Below are 19,073 nucleotides of genomic sequence, written 5' to 3' on the forward strand. Positions count from 1 at the left end.
GGATTAGTGCTTCTGTTTTGCTCCTGATAAGAGAAGAAACAGAGGACATTATTTTCCAGTCTTTGTAAAGACTACTGATCACTCTAAATCCTGAAACTGCTTCTTAGAAGTCATCTTGGGATTAGTGCTGTTTACATTTTACTCCAGATGAGAGAAGATCCACAAGGATATTGATTCCTGGCTGTCTCTCGTTGATTGGTTTGGACCTTTGTGTAGCTTAGCTCCCTTGCATTGAGCTGCTGTATGCAGTATTTTGGGCATGTATCAAGAGATGGCTACAACAAGCCTACAGACTCCTGTATCATAGGTTCATAGGTTGGCACTAGGCTATCAGCCCTAGGGCCTATACAAGCCTAGCCATAACAATTTCCCTGGCTATTTCTTCCTACACTATTTACTTCCCTGGACCCCTGTCTAGTAGGGCGACTGACGTGATCCCCAGGGTGAATTTCCTTTCTCTCATCCAATCATCAAGATTCCTTTTGAAGACAGACAGAGGCGCTCTGCTTGACATGTATTCCAGAGTATAGGGAGTCTCTGGGTCAGGAACCTATCCCTCCAGCATGTTTTGTTTATTGTGATGACAAGGTTTAGATCTCTGAAGCGTGTGGCTCTGAGGGATTGGGATTTCTTTAAGTGTAGCATGTCCAACAGCTCTGGGTTTGACATGGCCTTGTATGTTAAGCAGAAATCGCCTCCGCGTAGACTATATGCGACAGAGTATAGTTGGAGTTTTTAAGGTGGTCAGCATAGGGCATCTGCTTTAGGCCTGTGATTCCTTTAGTGAGGTATTTCTGCGGCCTTTCCAGTTGTTGCAGATATCTTGAGAGGTACATACCAAACTGGGCATTGTATTCTATAATGGGTCTAATGAGGGATGAGTACAGTGGGACAATGACCTCCTTTTTTTCTGGATGAAAAGCCCTTAGTGATGAGGTGTGCCACATAGAAGGATTTCCTGACTGTTGTGGCGATGTGGTTATTGAAGGTGAGACCACTGGGATGAGACTGCTGATCACTAAAGAGCCTGTCAGCCTCTTCTTGGAAATTAGCTCATGATTAGTGCTTCTGGTGAAACGAGTAAAGGGATATTGATTCCTAGCCAAGTATAATCACGTGAAACAAGCAACGCTAACAGTCAGGCAGTAGCCAAAAGGCAAATCTCTACTATTCACCTTTCTTGGCAAACCTAATTCTGTCTTTTCAACAAGTAGTGCAAGGGCCACTGTGACTACTTACTGTTCATCTAGATGATCATGGAATTGTCATCTGTATTTCCTAAACATATTATAGTGTTTGGTTAGATAGTTTCACTGAGTTTATTCCTTATTCATAATCTCGAGATTAGTCCTTGATTGATGCAATTGAACACTCACCTGAGGTCTCTGCTAGTTCAAAGTTTTTCTTTAGTAACTTCTGTGTTCTCCAGTTCCCAGGTCCATGAATTATCATCTAGTACTTTGCACATAATCACACTTTTCCTGTAAGATGAGGGCTGGACTGTAACACTTCCCCTTCCCAAGGTTTGTAGTACCTCTACAAATAATAATAAACTTGGTGAGCACCATTTTTAAATATTATCTTGTCCTTGTTAACATTCTGTAGACCTTGTCGTGTCCTTTTTCAAGTGTGTTCTCCATGTAAGTTGTATTTCACTGTTTAATAGTAATATTTGAACTAATATTCTCCCATGTACAGAGATCTCCAAGTTTAAGTTGTGATGTTTTTAAAAAACCGTGAGAGTTATAATGCACGTCTGCCTGATCCATTTGGATGACTGATTTCGGCCAGCTCTATTACTTATCTTGAATGCTGTAGCCTAACTTGATTTTACTGAATTTGCTACTCCATGATAATTGAGCAATTTAACAACTAGACTGTGCATTTACTCACTATTTCTTTCAATTGTGCATTTGTAAGGTGATTACAGGATATAGACTGTGAACTCAGATGGTTGTGATAACTTAGTTTGTTGATGCTGTTTTTACCAGGCTGCTGTTTAACTTTCTACTCACTCTTTTTATGGTGTAAATGTTTCTGTATAAGTAGCTAGGTCCCATACAATACCCAACTACTGCAGTGATCTATTTATCAACTATCTTGTCTCTGCTAAGGCTCCAGTTTCCTTTGCTGTACCCCGATAACTCCTTTGTCTTCTACTATTTTAATTAGTCACTTCACTTAGTTTTCCACCCAAGCAAAAGTGCTTTCTCTTACCTGAGTTCTGTGCCGTGTAAGAAGAACTCCCCTCTGCTGCTGAAACTATTTTAAAATACTCCAGCAAAGTATGTCCTTCCATGGTGTAATATGCCGTTTTATGCATTTTTAATGTTGAAAATAAGTAATAATTGCTGAGTGGTGTATACGCTTACAAGGATGTTAGTGTTAGCCCCCCCCCTTCTCCTATAAACTTAATAGGTTTTTACCCAGTCTTTACTAAGTACTAATAATATGCAAGTGTACATACATTTTGCCAAAATACAAGTTTTCCAATTTCAGGCCTATATTACTGATTCCGTCTTTTCTGATAAGTTAATAGAGTTAAAGCTAAGGAACGGTCCTTGATTGACAGCAAAATGATGACGCCTTGTGTGGCAGTGGCTACTCTGGCTCCCAGTGTACATTTTGTATTTTTATCTTTTTTGTTGATGTACCTTCCGTTTGGGAGTCCATTTGTTGGTTGACTGTGCAGTCGTCTACAGCAGTAGTGTTTTGGGGCTTAGGCTGTTGTTTTGTTGAGTTTTTGGAGATCATAGCTGTTTTTGGATTGTTGGACCAACCAGGGCCATTGGTTTGGATGCCAAAGGGATCGATCTGAGACTTGATGTGGTTGTTGAAGATAAGATTAGCCAAGGTTTGGATGGTGGTGATGGTGAGGATTGCTATGGTTGCTTGGTTTGCCTTGTTCACTGTGATCATTCGGGCCTTCAAAATCGTGGAAGTTAAATTTGGGTTCTGTTGAATCAGAGGATACTGGTCTGGGACTTGGGACATTAATGTTGCTGTAATAGAGCTAGGGATAGTATGGATGTTGTGGATGGCAGGGATTGCTGTGGTCGCATTGATGGGTTGAGTATGGTTAATGCAGATGCGGTGCCTTCAGATGGCTTGGACTCATTGTTGCTGTTGTTATTGTTTGCTGTTGTAGTGTATGTGTGTTTTGTTTGTGTTTATGTTTGCACATGAACTTAGAGAAATGCAATTTATTTCAGCTGTGCACTGTTCCTGTGTGGTCTGAATGACAATAAAGTTTACTTTGGTTTATACAATTTAGCCACTGACCTATGGTCTCTGCTGGCTGACAGTGTTTTTTTTTTTTTTGTAGCTTCTTGGAAACAATGGCTAGCAAATAAAAACCCTCCAGACCTGCTGAAATTTAAATAACTTTGAAAGCAAGTAAAAAGACTAGTTAACAGACAAAAAATTCCATTATCTAAAACTTCAGACCGACCATAGTTAAACTTAAAAAAGTTCTGGAATTCCAATACAGCACTACTAAAACCAGACACAAAGAGAAATGCATGTCCACATCCTGACAAAACATCTTAAGAAATAGCCCCTCTCTTTAATTCTCATTTTATCGATATTATAGCACACATCACTGCTACTTTTTCCCAAGCCCTTAGCAGCACAAACTCTGCAACTCCTTCAAAACTATACTCTTGCTCTCCTTCCACTACACCCTCCCATTTTTCTCACAAGTCTTCTACCCATTTTATACCTATGTTCTCTTTTAAAACCATTCCAACCACCACAATAAAAAGATTACTTCTCAAGCTCAAACCTTGCTCTAACGCTGCTGGCAACCTATCTACCCTCTTCCTAAAACAAACAGCCAAAGCTATTGCTTACCTTATTGCCATACTTCTAAATAGATCCATCTAAGAATCTTATGTTCCTAAAATCTGGAAAAAAGCATTTATTCTTCCTGTTCGTAAAGGTGGCTATGATACTGATATCTCAAACTTCAGACCAATAGCCATTCACTCTTCTATCTCAAAGATCTTAAAAAAATGTATACATATTCATATTCTAAACTTTCTACTTCACAACCTAATCCTATCTCAAACACAACATGGATTTAGGCCAGGGCATAGCATTACAAATGCCCTCGTATCTTTTATGGACACAACAGTGCCCAAGACACTAGTAAAATGGACTCCTCCATATTCCTAGCCCTCTCAAAAGCATTTGACTCTGTCTCCCACCCTTTAATTCTAACCCAGCTCTCTAAGACCAGCTTTTCCCCCTCTTCTCTTAACTGGGTCTCAGGCTGCTTAAAGGATAGGCTACAAGCTGTTAAATGACAAGATTACCTCTCTTCATATCTTTACACCTCTACTGGAGTTCCCCAAGGCTCCACAGTAGGGCCCCTCCTATCCAACATTTTCATTAATAATTTTCATTCTTCACTAGGTCAGGGATCACTTACTCAGTACACAGATTACTTGATTATTACATGCTCTGCCGATTCCATATCTGGTCTACAACAAATAACTCATCTGGCCTTTACCTCCATTGAGACCTGGATATATAATGATCACGTATCCCTTAACCCAAACAAAACCAAGCTCATGCTATTCATCCCCTAAGAAGACAACCCTTTAAACAAAGCCCAATTCACTATACATTCTCAAACTAACACGGAAATTGAGGTTGTTGCCCATAGAACACTATTAGGAGTAATTATAGATGAACACCTGAATTTTAACTTACATGTACATCATAGCATCAGCAAAACTCACCAAAAGCTAGGAATCCTGTATAGGTATAAATACTTCTAAGCCCCTCCACAAAACAAGCCCTTGCTACCATTTACCTACTACCCTCTCTTGTATATGGTGCCCCTCTACTTACTAACCTCCAATCTTCCCATAAAGCTAAACTTGAGAGTTGTTATAAAGAAATCACAAAATTCGCTACAAGCACCAAATACTCTACCCATCACTGTACTGCTCTTCAAACTGAACTGGCTAGAACTACCACACTTACCTCTCCTACCTGCAACTAACAACAGCACACAAAATAATCTTTAATCCATCAGACTGCCCTGCTCTTAGCTCTATATTTAGTTTCTACCATCCAAAGGAGGCCTCTCAGATCTGAAAACCACTACCCTTTGTTGGTGCAGAAACCAAACTTGTCAGCCGGCCAGCTTCTATACTTTTGTTCAGTAGCAAAAACTTGGAATGCCCTGTCATTTACTATTAGAACTACTCAAATCCTGCCACTTTCAAAACTTCTCTAAGAGACTACCTATCTTTTACCTGGAAATGCACCTGCACCTACACCTTGTCTTCTCCTCCCAAAACTTAACTGCCTCTGCTTAATCCTGATATCGATGTTCAATATGAACCATGCATTAATGCCGGGTGAAAGTCTTACTATTTCTACTCCAAGAAACATCTATGTAATGTCAGTCTTTACTTTTGTTGCTCTATACTTTTGTCAATTTGTTATTATACCAGTATTGCAACCAATTGTTAAATATGTTACCTTTGTTGTATATACTCTTGAAATGCACTCATTTTATAGGTTTACACCTCTGTGTTCTTGTTATTTGTGGAGCTTTTATCCCCAGGCCTCCACTGAAAATGGGCTCATAACAGCCCAATGGACCCAGGCAAACAAATGCAAGCAAGTAAATTAAATAAATAAATAAATCCAATCTGGTCATTCTTATGGCCATCAGTTAAATAGGATAAGAGCTGGCAGATACCTGTAGTCCCCTTTTGAACTGTGAATCATGTCTATACTAAATTATTAAGGAATGTAGTTTATGTGTCAGAGCAGCAGTAAAGCTATCATTTGTACTCTCTGTGATCTCTGTTCCATGCACGGACTGCAGAGTTCTAAAGGTTTTTAAGAACCAGAGATTATCACTGGGATCATTTTGTTTCATACAGAATCCTGCTGCAGACTGCAGACACTTCTTATCTTATCAAAAGCAACAAAGCTAGTCGGTAACTTGTGTGCATGCAGAAGGGACAAACTTGGAATACTCAAAACTAGTAACTACAAAAACAGGAATGCAGGCAACAAGACTTGAGGCACGCACGCAAATAGTAGTTTCCAAAGTTTATTCTTCAGACTTTACTTCAAACAAACGATAAAAACAATAAAAAAAAGTAAGTAGCATACATATTTGTTTCACAAGAAGCCTGATTTTTAAAGAAGCATATAACGGGTTAATTGTTATTTCCTGCTTGCCTTGGGGGCGGGCTTGTCTCTTGTTTGGAGGAAGTTGACGTGGTTTGAATTTGTATTTATTGTTTGAAATATTCTTGTTGCAACTGTCTGATGAAGTCTCACTAAGGGGTGAGACGAAAAGCGCTTTATGGTTACTGTTTTTTATTGTTTTTATCATTTGTCTGAAGTAAAGTCTGAAGAATAAACTTTTGAAACTACTATTTGCGTGCGTGCCTCAAGTCCTCTTGCCTGCATTCCTGTTTTGCATGCAGAAGGGAAACATGCATGCATATTTTCATCAAGACAGCTGAGATCTGATTAATGCAGAACACTCTTAAAGTGGGATAGATAGAATCAGGGAAAATAGACAATAGATGACTAAATGATATCTCAGTTATTTGCACACTCATCTGTCAAAGAATGGTTTGGAAGACTTGTCACCTCGATAGCAGAACAAAAACATAACTGTTATAGAGCCAAAGCAATACCCTATCTTAGGGGAAGAAGCTGTCACAATATACCTAGATAAGCAGGACTTTGAAGAACAACAGTATTATCCCATTAAAGGCTGAGTTTGTGACACATTTAGAAATAAAAGGAAATTCTCTTCCATATGAAATGAAATACAAAGCTATGCTCCAGTTTTTTGTCTGTCCACTCATAGGGATCTGTCACTCAGTAATACTATGTTCTAAACATTCTTACATGTACCAGTACCCAACTCTGCCTGAGGCCTCAGGTTATCAAATCTGGAGATGTGTGGATGGTGTCCCATCCTTACCTGTAGTGTGAGTCTAGTAGTCTTCTTGATGGGAGTCTCCAGATTACATTGGGAAGAAGACTGTCTGAAGATGTACAATTCAGAGTCAGTGTGCCACCATAAATTGCCAAGGTCATTTTTTCTAATACCTTGTTCTTCTGTCCTCCCATTGGTTCCTTCATGACGAGCAGATTTACCACCCTGTTAGTTGTGCCTACAGTATTGGCAGCAGAGCAGTCATAACTTCCTGTATCCACCACTGAGGCATTCCTGATCTGCAGAGTCCCATTGGGGTAAACAAAGAATTTCTTGTTCAGAAATTGAGATGGCTTTATTTGGGTCCCATCAAGAAAGGTCCATTTCATATCTGGTTTTGGCTCTCCTTCAATAGTACAGTGAAGGAACACACTCTCTCCGGGCAGTGATGCTATATTCTCCAGTGGCTCCTCTTTTATCTGTGGTGGTAAGGCAGTAATGTGCAAGCGAATTGTTCTGGTATCTGCCCCAGCAGCATTACTTGCAATGCACTTGTAGTCTCCCTTGTCCGAGAAGTGGGTATCTTTAATCTTCAGTGTCCCATTCTCCACAAGCAGCACTCTACTATCAGCAGCAGTGGGGTTCCGCACAAAAGTTTTATCTGGAAGCAACCATGCAGTCTCAGGCTGTGGTCTTCCATCTGCTGGACAGAGCAGGAGAATCGCTTTCCCCAGGTAAGTCATCACTTCCTGGAACTTGGGAGCTTTTACTTTAGGGGCTTGAGCATGCACAGTGAGAGTTAAAACAATGCGGTCAGAGCCATGAATGTTCTGTGCAGTGCACATGTACTGTCCTCTGTCCTGCAGGTGAACATTTCGGATTATAAATGTACCATTCCATAATACTTCAAAGCGCAGCCCATATTTACCACCAGCTGGAACTGTGGCACCTGTAAGAACAAGGAAAAACATGTTTAACATGCAAAATCAAAAAGAACACATTCTTAAATGTATGAATTATCTATGTTTCATTGACTGGCTTGTTGTCTTGTCTACCCAAGAATTATTTATTTAACTTTTGTATCATTTGCTGGCCATAATTGTTAAACAGTAGCTGTGACATAATTTAACAAATTTTGTTATTCTCATATATAAATTGTGCCCCCACTCATGGTCAAGTGTGAAGTAGATAAAGGTTTGAAGAACAGGAGTTCTTTTCCTCAGAAGGCTGAATTTGTGGTGCACTTTATGGATAAATCACAACTAGACGAGATGCAAGTTATCAAATACTTTAATAAATGATCGTCATCTTGCTGGCCTGCTTGACAAATTACTTGTCTTATTTACAAGATTTTAGTCAACTAGAAAAAAGGCAACATTTTAGTGCAATACTTCCATCCCAACAGGACACCATCCCTTAGTACTCTGGCAGCATTTTAAGGAATCGTGGCAAGGCCTTTATTATGTTACTGGACTTGATATCATCTTTCATTCACCTAAATTTGGACCTGAATTGTGTTGCTGGCCTGTTAATCTTCCATTGTTTGTTTATATAAAGTATTATCGTAAGCATAACTCCTGTATGCTTTTTTGTTTATCATTAAAAAGTAATTTAAAATGCATTCAACATTGTTTTATCTATAACTAAGCGGTATACATCTGTACATGTGTGTTTAGAAAGAAAAATCCTTCATATGAATAGCTAACCTATGATAAGGCATATCTCTCACAAGCAATCAGGTTTCTGGTCTCAACATTCAAAAGACTATGCCAAATGTTAAAAAGGTAACACCACAAGTCCTGTCTAAATAGCACAACTTGGCATAATTATATTGGCTTCTTTCAAAATATACAGAATGTAATAAAAATATTCAGATTTAGACTGCCATTTCCACTCACTTTTCGTTAAACATTGCACCATTGCTGCAGCTGTTTACATTACGTTATTTCTTTGGACCAGAGAGACAGAGAACATACACAGTGCTTCATTTTTGCATTTTTTTTTTATTTTACACATTTTTAACAAGGTAAACCCTTTTAACTTAAGTGCCCCCTTTTCACTGGCAACAGAGGAGGTCTTAATTGACTTGTTTAGAGTCACACCCCTGGATTCAGGAAGCTCGGCGCAAGGCCGGTGGTAGGCTTGCGCCGACAGTGCGGGGTGAAGATGGCACAGTAGTGCCAAATGCATATTAATGAAGGCGCGCTACCGCCACAGCCACATGCATAGGAAAGGAGCACGAGTGCATAGGGCATGTCGAAGTGCCGCACGGAGGTGTGGAAATGCCAGCTGTCGATGTGCAACCTAAAATGCTTGCATATAACAACTTGCAAGATAGTAATCACATCTGTCAGTGTCCATGGATACCAAAACGTATGCAAAGCATGCAAGATAGTTCCTGCGAACACAAAATGAAGAAGCAAACACAAATGCACGGTAGGGAATAACGGGTCCCTATCCCGCGAACAAATGACATGGAAAACCGTGTGCCCGTAGTCCAACGCAGTGTAGATAGCTATACCAAGTGGAAGTGAAACGCATCATATGTTAGCGCGCCGCCAGTAGGTACATCCAGCCCAATGGTTAGGGTCACCAGCTGACCCATAATGTGAGGGAGGGTACACAGCTGGGCAGATGTGTCCATAACAAAATACACGATAAATGTACATATCTAGCGACCGTATGTCCGAATCATATCCCACAAGGCATGTAATAGTCACATACAAAAGGTATGTCCATATGTCACATACCAAATGTGACAGGAAATAGAATAAGCATGTAAATGAAACAGGAGCATATAAACTGCTACAACAATCAGGAAACATGTACGCTGAAAGGAACAGTATTATCCGTACCGTCGACTATGGGTATGTGATGTCCAGTACAGTCGGATATGTGTACCAAATATATCCCATCCTGGACATAGGAAAAGGTGGCATCCTACCAATGATTAGAACAGTCTGCCAAAATCCGCACATCAGTGGTACAAGCCGAACTTGTCAGGATGTGTCACAGTTGAATGGGTATTACCCGGGTATACCAACCATGTAATGAAAGTTAAGTATGGGCGTCTACCTATGTGCATGAGGTATAGCATGTGGAAATCAAACATGGCAGGGTAGTCCACACAACTATACAGGTACCTGACATATGTAGGGTATTCAATGTGTTACTCTGGCTGTGTCATGGGCCAACAACCAAAACAGTGATGTATGGGGTGTGAGGAATATGTGTGTGTGGGGGGATGGGTAATGGTACAGTCCTCCAAGGCGATACTGTGTCGTATGCAGAATAGGTGAACCGGAGGTGTATGAAGGAGCAGCAGGTGAAGCAGAAAGAAACACAAACACATGTATAAACATCTGCAATACAACCAGACAGGCCATATTGTAGAACACAATCCCACAAACATATGAATATTGAAATGTGCGATACAAATGTATAGACATGTCACCGGCACATACCCACAGATTGATCCTGATGGAACTGGCCATATCAAATGCAACACACCTGGATGCATAATGGACTACCCAGCATCCCCTCCACATCACACAACCCGCTCCCTTACCTGAACGTCCACCAAATCTAGCCATACTTGGCCTACTGGTTTGGTGCAGCCACATCTACACATAGTGACCACTACGCATATGTAGTAGGTAGTGTCACCCTAGGCAGTTGCAGGATTGCAAACTATGTATCACTTGCATGTAAAACCCCAGCACATTTTCATAACGCCAGAAAAATGTTCGGTATTTCTCTTGTTTTGGTCTTGTACAATTTTTGGGATATCCCTCATGGGATAAGTAACCTGTGTAAACATTAGAATGGAAGACACGAATTCCAGTCCTGTAGATATCTGGACACAAGTTGGAATGTGCATTAGTGGTGCACGACACTGTCCAGCCCTAAATGGTCATGCATAACCTACTACCCAGGATCAAACACCTGCCCGTGACGCACGTGTCCCGACATGAATAAGCAAGAGAATATATTGCACACATTCGCATAGTGGCACATGGTATAAGGGTGATGAAGGCACTGACGTAAACAGGATACCCCTGATCCACTGGGTGAGGGACAATTAATGTGTGTGTAGGTGTGACCTGACCAACAATGGTACAATGCCAAATATCCTGTGATCGTAGGAAATAACTATGCACCATACTGCATGTAACAGTTATTTTATTTTTATTTTACATTTGTTGACCAGGATAGTCCGACTGGATGCATGTCCATTTTCAGCGGAGGCCCGGGGAGAAAAGCTCCAAGAGTAAGCAGATACAGCATTACATAATACCAGCATTACATATTACAAACAGACTATTTACAGAGATTACATAAATAAGCAAGTTAAACAAGTTCCACAGGTTACAGTTAATCCTTAGCACAAGTCAGGATTAAATTAAATTACACAGTAAACTGGTTAACAGATTTTTACACATTCTAGAGAGAGTTAGACAGGCTTGATACATTGACATAGCCAGTTAAGTGACAAATGTTGTTTGAGTCTAATTTTAAATTGACCTAAGGTGGAAAGTAAGGTAATATCAGCTGGAAAAGAGTTCCAGGTTCTACTTACAGAGTTTGTAAAGAGAGAATCACTGGCTGTGTTATTAATTTTGCTAGTCTGAATTAGTACTATGTTAGAGGATCGAAGCGGTCTAGGATTGTTATAGAGGGTGATAATATTTTTAAGTGCAGGAGTATTGTCCGGATTATAGAGGATTTTATAGGCCATAATCGGTTGGTTATACTGGATTAGGCTGGGTAGTTCAAGCCACCCAAGCTGATTTAGATTGATGCAATAATGTGTCCTAAAAGGCAGCCCAGTGGCAAACCTGGAAATGTGGTTGTAGCAAATTGAGAGTTTAAGGACAGTCTTGTTTAAATTTGAGAGTAGAGGGGATGCATACAGAAGGGTTGAAAGAAGGTGAGAGCGAGCTATGGCAATTTTAGCTGGAGGGGTTAGGAAGGCTTTTATTCTGTAAAGTGACCCTAGTTTTTTATTGATGGTTTTGATAGTTTGGTTAACATGTAGGTCAAATTTTAGATTATTGTCTATGATGACACCTAATAGTTTTGTAGATGGGTCAGGGGAGATTATTGTGCCATCATTTGATTTTATGGTAAAAGTGAAAGCAGTAGACCTACGTGTTGGTGAAAATAACAACATTTTAGATTTTTTGGGATTTAGGATCAGACAATGTTCAGAAAGCCAGTTTTCTACTGTATTAAAGGTGGTCTGGGTAGCTGACCATAACTCTACTGGAGATGTGGCTGAGCAAATCAGAGTAGAGTCATCAGCATATTGGATACAGCTGACTTTTGGGATGACAGTATAAAGGTCGTTAATGAAGATGGAGAACAGCAAGGGCCCTAGTATAGAGCCTAAAGTGGTCACGTCAGGATAGAATAAACTTAATTCGTGCAAGAAACAGGCAAACAACAGAAGTGCCAAAGGTATAAGGCTCACAGGTAGGAAACAAATGAATGTTCTAAACCTGCACTGACCATGGCTATGTGTTGGCCCAAACAATCTGGTGTCCGCAGTAGGGTTATCATCTGTCCCGCTTTGCGAGGGACAGTCCATCGTTGGATGGTTGTGTCCTGACAAAATACATTACAAATGGCAAATGTCCTGGGATTGTAGGACATAATTATGTCCCATGTGTTATGCAATAGTTACAGAAAATAATTATTGCAGTATCTACAATACCTAAATGTTACAAGAAACGGAATAAGCAAGTAAACCGCTACAACAATAGGCTTTTATGTAGGCAAATAAGTAAAGTTCTATCCGTTGTACTGACCGTGGGTATGTGTCGGCTTGTAAAATCTGATGTGTGTTCCAAAAATGTCCCATCTTGGCCATTTGAAAAGGTGCTAACCCTAGTCCCCAGAATACATCCCAACCTGTACATATGACAATGTCAACGATACCAATGGTCAGAGTATTCGCACAATAACTGGCCAGACCCTGAAAAACTCGCAAAGCCAGTGACCTTTGGGGGAAAGGTGTTGAATGAGAATGACTACTTACAACAATGAAGAGTAATAGACACTTAACTGCAGAAAATTATTAGTATTACGAATCTGTCAACACGTTCCAAGTTAATAGTACTAATATGGTGTCCGTGATTGTCCCTGTAGACACGAGTCCCCGAGTATCAGAGAGGTCCGTAAACAGAAGTACACCAACCAACTGTCCCATCTGTTGACAGGACTATTGCATACCTGTAGTGAATTTATAACAGATGTCCAGAATAATATTCATTGTATATAAATGAATGAAATAGTCAAATGGGAAGGGTAACCCCCCCCCCAACCTGCATTATGTAGTGGAAACACTCCCCGCCCTAAATAATGTAGCACCGACCCAATAATGTGGTCAGAGGTGCCCAAACACCAACCACCCCCCCAAACCTGCATTATGTAGTGGAACCACTCCCTGCCCTAAATAATGTAGCACCGACCCAATAATGTGGTCAGAGGTGCCCAAACACCTGCATCTGTAAACACAGGTAGAATGTTAAACTCTAGACTAACTCTGTCCATGTGCTACGTCTGATCTTTGAACAGCACCAGGGCAGTGCCAGTTAAACCCGAACCAGCACATGAACACCCTGACAATCAAACACGCGTATGTGCGAGGACTATAAGCGTAGGAGTTATGAATATCCTTGGAGTGAGTAGACTTGCAGCACAGGTCAAGAGCAGTAGGAAACAGGGAATGTCCTAATTGTAGTACTGCTGTTTTCCCAGCAGGAGAATGGATGCCTGCTGTGTAAGGGAAGTGGTGAGGCGTATGTCAGAGTAGCTATGAACCATGGGTATACATATAAATGAGCCAGAACACCAATAGTGTAGTGGTTACAGCATCTACCCAACGTAAAAACATTCCCGGTTCAAGTACGACTATAGCACATATTAATTGTGTAATGAATGCCTCTGTGCTGTAAAGCCAATATTTATACATGTAAAGGTGACCGAGTTCGCATGGCTCCGTAAACCGGATTCCATCAAAGTGGTAATGTCTTAAGGAATAAGGCACATGTAATCCCAAAGACATGCCTGTAAACATATGTAAATCAGAATAAGTAGATGCAGGTGGGCCTGCGCGGGTGTACGCAGCTATTAGCATAGCAAATGTATGTTGTCTTGTACAGCTGGAACTTTTATATATATATACTTAGATAGATGTGTGTTTAGATAAATATTCACAGACATAACAGAAATATGCAATTATATATCTACATATTTATCTATATATACACATGTATATAAATATATATATATATATATATATCTATATACACATATATGTATATATATATATATATATATATATATATACACATACATATATATATATATATATATATACATACATATATATATATATATATATATATATATATATATATATATATATATATATACATACATATATATATATATATATATATATATATATATATATATATATATATACATATATATATATATATATATATATACATATATATATATATATATATATATATATACATATATATATACATACATATATATATATATATATATATATATATATATACATATATATATATATATATATACATATACATATATATATATATACATATATATATATATATACATACATATGTGTATATACATAGATATATATATGTATATATATATATATATACATGTATATATATATACATACATATAGATATATATATATATATATATATATATATATATATATATATATATATATATATACATATATATATATATATATATATATATATATATATATATATATATATATATATATATATATATATATATATATATATATATATATATATATATATATATATATATATATATATATATATATATATATATATATATATATATATATATATGTATATGTATATATATATATATATATATATATATATATATATATATATATATATATATATATATATATATATATGTACATATATATATATGTATATATATACATAACATATATATATATATATGTATATATATATATATATATATATATATATATATATATATATATATATATATATATATATATATATATATATATATATATATATATATATATATATATATATATATATAAATATATATATTTATATATATATATATATATATATATATATATATATATATATATATATATATATACAAACAACAGGTAGTGATATGTACACATACACACAAAACAAACTATATGTCAGTGTAGATATAGACATCTACATAAATAGGTTACTTCACAGCAATTAGGGGTAACATATTTACAGCCCGGGCATATGTGACTGGGAGGTCCAATAAAGAAATGTTGTGCCCCCCCCATTGCCCAGCTAGGCCGGACAGACATATAGACAGGCAATACAGATCAATACGCTGCCGCTATCCAAAACACCGGTAGGAAAGGACCAGTGGGAGAGTTTTGCAAGGTCTACACTTTAAACATGGATAATGGAGTCCCTTGCGGGACCCCAAAAATTCAGGCTGTCATAGAATCTGCTGACATTGATACAAGCAGGATGTAGGTGTACATGGAACAGTAGGTTGTGCAAGTGTGATAATACATGGGTTGACAAAATGTACGACGTGTCCCGAGATGGGGAGAGTGGGCAATGTGTAGGGGTGTGCTCATACCCCAGCTGCGCTCACAGTAAGTATTTGTTATGACTGCTGTAGAGGGGTGCCAGGTAGGTGGACCATGGGTATGCATTAATGGGCTTAAGTGTGCAGGTGCTGGTTGGCAAAGATGTAGTAGGCCCGCCCAGTGGAAGTCATTAATATTCCATTTTGGGCATAGCATACGCCTACACCTCCCAAACCTGAAGAGCACATCTACCGGATAGTTTGTAAACCATCGGGGGAATACATAGAGACCTACACAGTGCCGTGTACCTGATTAGCATGGACGTCCATAGTTATGTATCAGAATGTAACAAAGTCCAACTAAACACTGCCAGAACTACTGATATTAGGTGAACAGGAGGCAGAATACAGGTAATGACAGATGACAACATGTATGAGTCATACGCGGCATGTACCTCAACAAACGTGAATGAATACATATGTTCTGTGACTGTGAATGTGTCTGGTTAATAGAACCAATTGTCTAAATGTGTCCCGCAGGGTGTTATGCATTGTTCCTGATACAGTGTTCATTCACACGCATTGGTATGTGAGTTCTGCTACTGACAGAAAGTGCATAAGTTGCTGACCACCTCAGGTAGATGATAGCATAATAGAAGAGGTTCAACACCCGTATGCCTGCGAGGGACACGCCCGTCTGGGCAGTTGTGTCTTGCAAAATGACAGTTATGGCACATGGCCTGTGAGTTCGGGAATGGAGGCTATATAGTGTGTGTGTTGTATCTGTAACAGCTACATGTAATAGGAAACAGTATTATCAATTATAATGCTACATGAATAACCTTAACGTATGCAAACCGTGGAAGTCGTCCATTTACTACTGGCTGTGGGTCAGACCTCTCAACCAATTGGGGACAAATTTCAACAGAATCAGGGACAAGTCAAGAAAACCCAAGGACAATCAGGGACACATTTAAAATATTAGAGCTGTTAACTGGAAACATTGACAGAATCAGAGCATATGAATTAATACACATTTTCTGAAGTAAAAGAAGTTTGTAACTCTTAATTATTGTCATTATTCATGAAGTGTAATTCACCACCTTTCCTCCAAACGTCACTAGTTTTAGGAGGGATTAAGAGGAACAGAGTTAAAATTTGAGTCAAAATCAGGGACGGCCCTGAAAATCAGGGACAGTTGAGCGGTATGCTGTGGGTATGTGTTGATTTGACACGTGATAGCTCTACATATAGGGCCGCCACCAGTCTGAACGGCCAAAGTGGAACCTGCTCTGTAGAACTGTCAGATGTACCAGGGCAGAACATACTTATAGCCATGCCTAGTACAGAAATATACATATCGGAACAAATCAAAGCGTAGTCTAGCAGCAGTATAGTTGCTTATGCTACTACAAATGACATATCGACGTGTCAGGTATACCAGACCTGTAACAAGCAACCAGTACAGACACCTACAACATGAGAATGTCCCCTAATCAGGACAGTTGCAATGGCTAGAGTATTGTCCATACCACTCAACTGTCCCTGAATGTCAGGTACGTCCCTGAGTTTGACTGAAAGTCTAACTGTGTCCTTCTTAATCCTTCCTAAATGTAGTGGCTGTTGAAGGAAAGGTGGTGAATTTCACTAACTGACTAATGACAATAAGTAAGAGTTATAAACAACTGTTACTTCAGAATATGTGTATTAAGTCATGTGCTCTGATTCTGTCAATGTGTCAAGTTAATAGCACTACTTTTGTAAAAGTGTCCCTGTTTTTCTTGACCTGTCCCTGATTCTGCAGAAATGTGTCCCCGATTGGTGGAGAGTTCTGGTATTGTCACATGTGATGTGTGATGAGGGACTGTCCCATGCAAAGTGGGAAAGGTGTCACTCCTACAGTCTCCCGTCCTGCAATCTGAAAGGTGGTCAACGTGCAGTAGGTATGAGGTAGCATGACCCGGCAGACAGCTGCGTTAACAAACTCAAGTCACATGTCAGCATTGCAGAGTATTGATTCCCATGTATCAGGCAGATGGGAGCAGATCGTATGAGGAACACACATATAATATGATTACGTCACTGGACAGGCCGCCGAGTCCGTACAGTTGAACGGCTGCCGTCGCAAAATGGTTACACATACCCGATACTGTAGTCATGTAGTCTGATGTAATACGCATCATAAGGGATTGCACACACCCAGCGTGAGTGACAAATGTAAGCAGAAATGTCGGAGAACGAGCAGCTGTAAGAGTGTTTGTCTACCAGTATGCCAGTAGTGCACTTTCAAAGAAATGTGGAGTCTAAACGTGTATAAGGTGCTGTGACCAGAGGTCAGCAGTGCTTAACACTGTGCAAACCCACACACAACAGCTACCACCTGCTGGACTGTGCCTTACCCGGTTTGTATCCAAAGGGGTCGGCCTGTCCGCAAACAAAGGACCGCCCTATACACCTGATGGTAGAAGTACCCTGCGCACATAGCTCATGTGAATTAACAATAGACCATGACATATGTACAGACAATAGACCGCAAGCACCATACAGCGCAGACATCCAACAATGTAGCAGTGTACTGGCAGATATGTCCGGACCACTGGTGTGTTCATGCCTGGCCGTCCTGTGTTTCAGTGTGTGAGCATGCCCAGTATGACTGTTACGCATGTTGTAGACCGACAGTACCGTCATGTGTGTGAGCATGCAAAGTATGGTCAACTGTATTGCATGTGTCACATGTCCAGATAGTACTTTGTTGCTGACCCCTCCATTCTACACAGACAGGTGACATGCTGTGCCTGCAGGGTAGCTAATGGTCATGTGGTATTGACAGTTGCTACCTGTCTGCATAGCGTGGGGGGACATGCAACCACAACCACAGTCCTACACAGCACTGTGGGTGGTGCACATGACTCTCACATGTGTAGGTGAGACGGGGGGGACACAGCCAACAGTTGTACACATCTGCCACTACTGTACTTGTCTGCCATGTACTCCATGTCAGTGTGTGGACCTACCTAAATTGCTGGTTGGAGGGATACCAGGGTATGTCAGTTCCCAGCATTAATTACCAGCACAGTGGTGTTCGACATCCTGTTACACAACCTACATCAAACTGCCTGGCCTGCTGTCATCTGTGTGTGTCATAGGGGGTTGGGGTCAGTCATTGGGCATATCCATAGACCATTGTATATCATTTGTCTGTATTGGTCCACATCTGTCTAGCTGCATGGAACGTGTGTGGGCTGTACAGACACACATGATGGTCAGCCCATAATCTGCAGTGGGTTAGGGCACCCTGTGTACTACAGGCTACCATTGTGATCCCCGTATGTGCTACAGAGGTCATGGTGCCACTATGGATGTGTACTGTCTGCTGCCCTAACATTTGGCCACCACAGTCACTTGTATGCTCACATACATACCATAGCAATGGGTAAGTACACATTCTAATACAACTGCCACTTGTTAGGTCAATAGACATACC

The 19,073-nt window shown here is 39.6% G+C and overlaps 1 protein-coding gene across 1 annotated transcript in view; it reads right to left on the reverse strand.

Moving 5' to 3' along the window:
* Positions 1-19,073, reverse strand: part of LOC122789913 (matrix-remodeling-associated protein 5-like) — a 265,150-nt gene that overhangs the window by 78,415 nt on the left and 167,662 nt on the right. The window contains 1 exon segment of the mRNA XM_044057368.1: positions 6,971-7,874. Coding sequence (XP_043913303.1) covers positions 6,971-7,874 — 904 coding nt within the window.

This window comes from Protopterus annectens, chromosome 15.part0 (genome assembly GCF_019279795.1).
Source record: "Protopterus annectens isolate FY-2018-M chromosome 15.part0, PAN1.0, whole genome shotgun sequence".
In the NCBI taxonomy this organism is placed as follows: Eukaryota; Metazoa; Chordata; order Ceratodontiformes; family Protopteridae; genus Protopterus; species Protopterus annectens.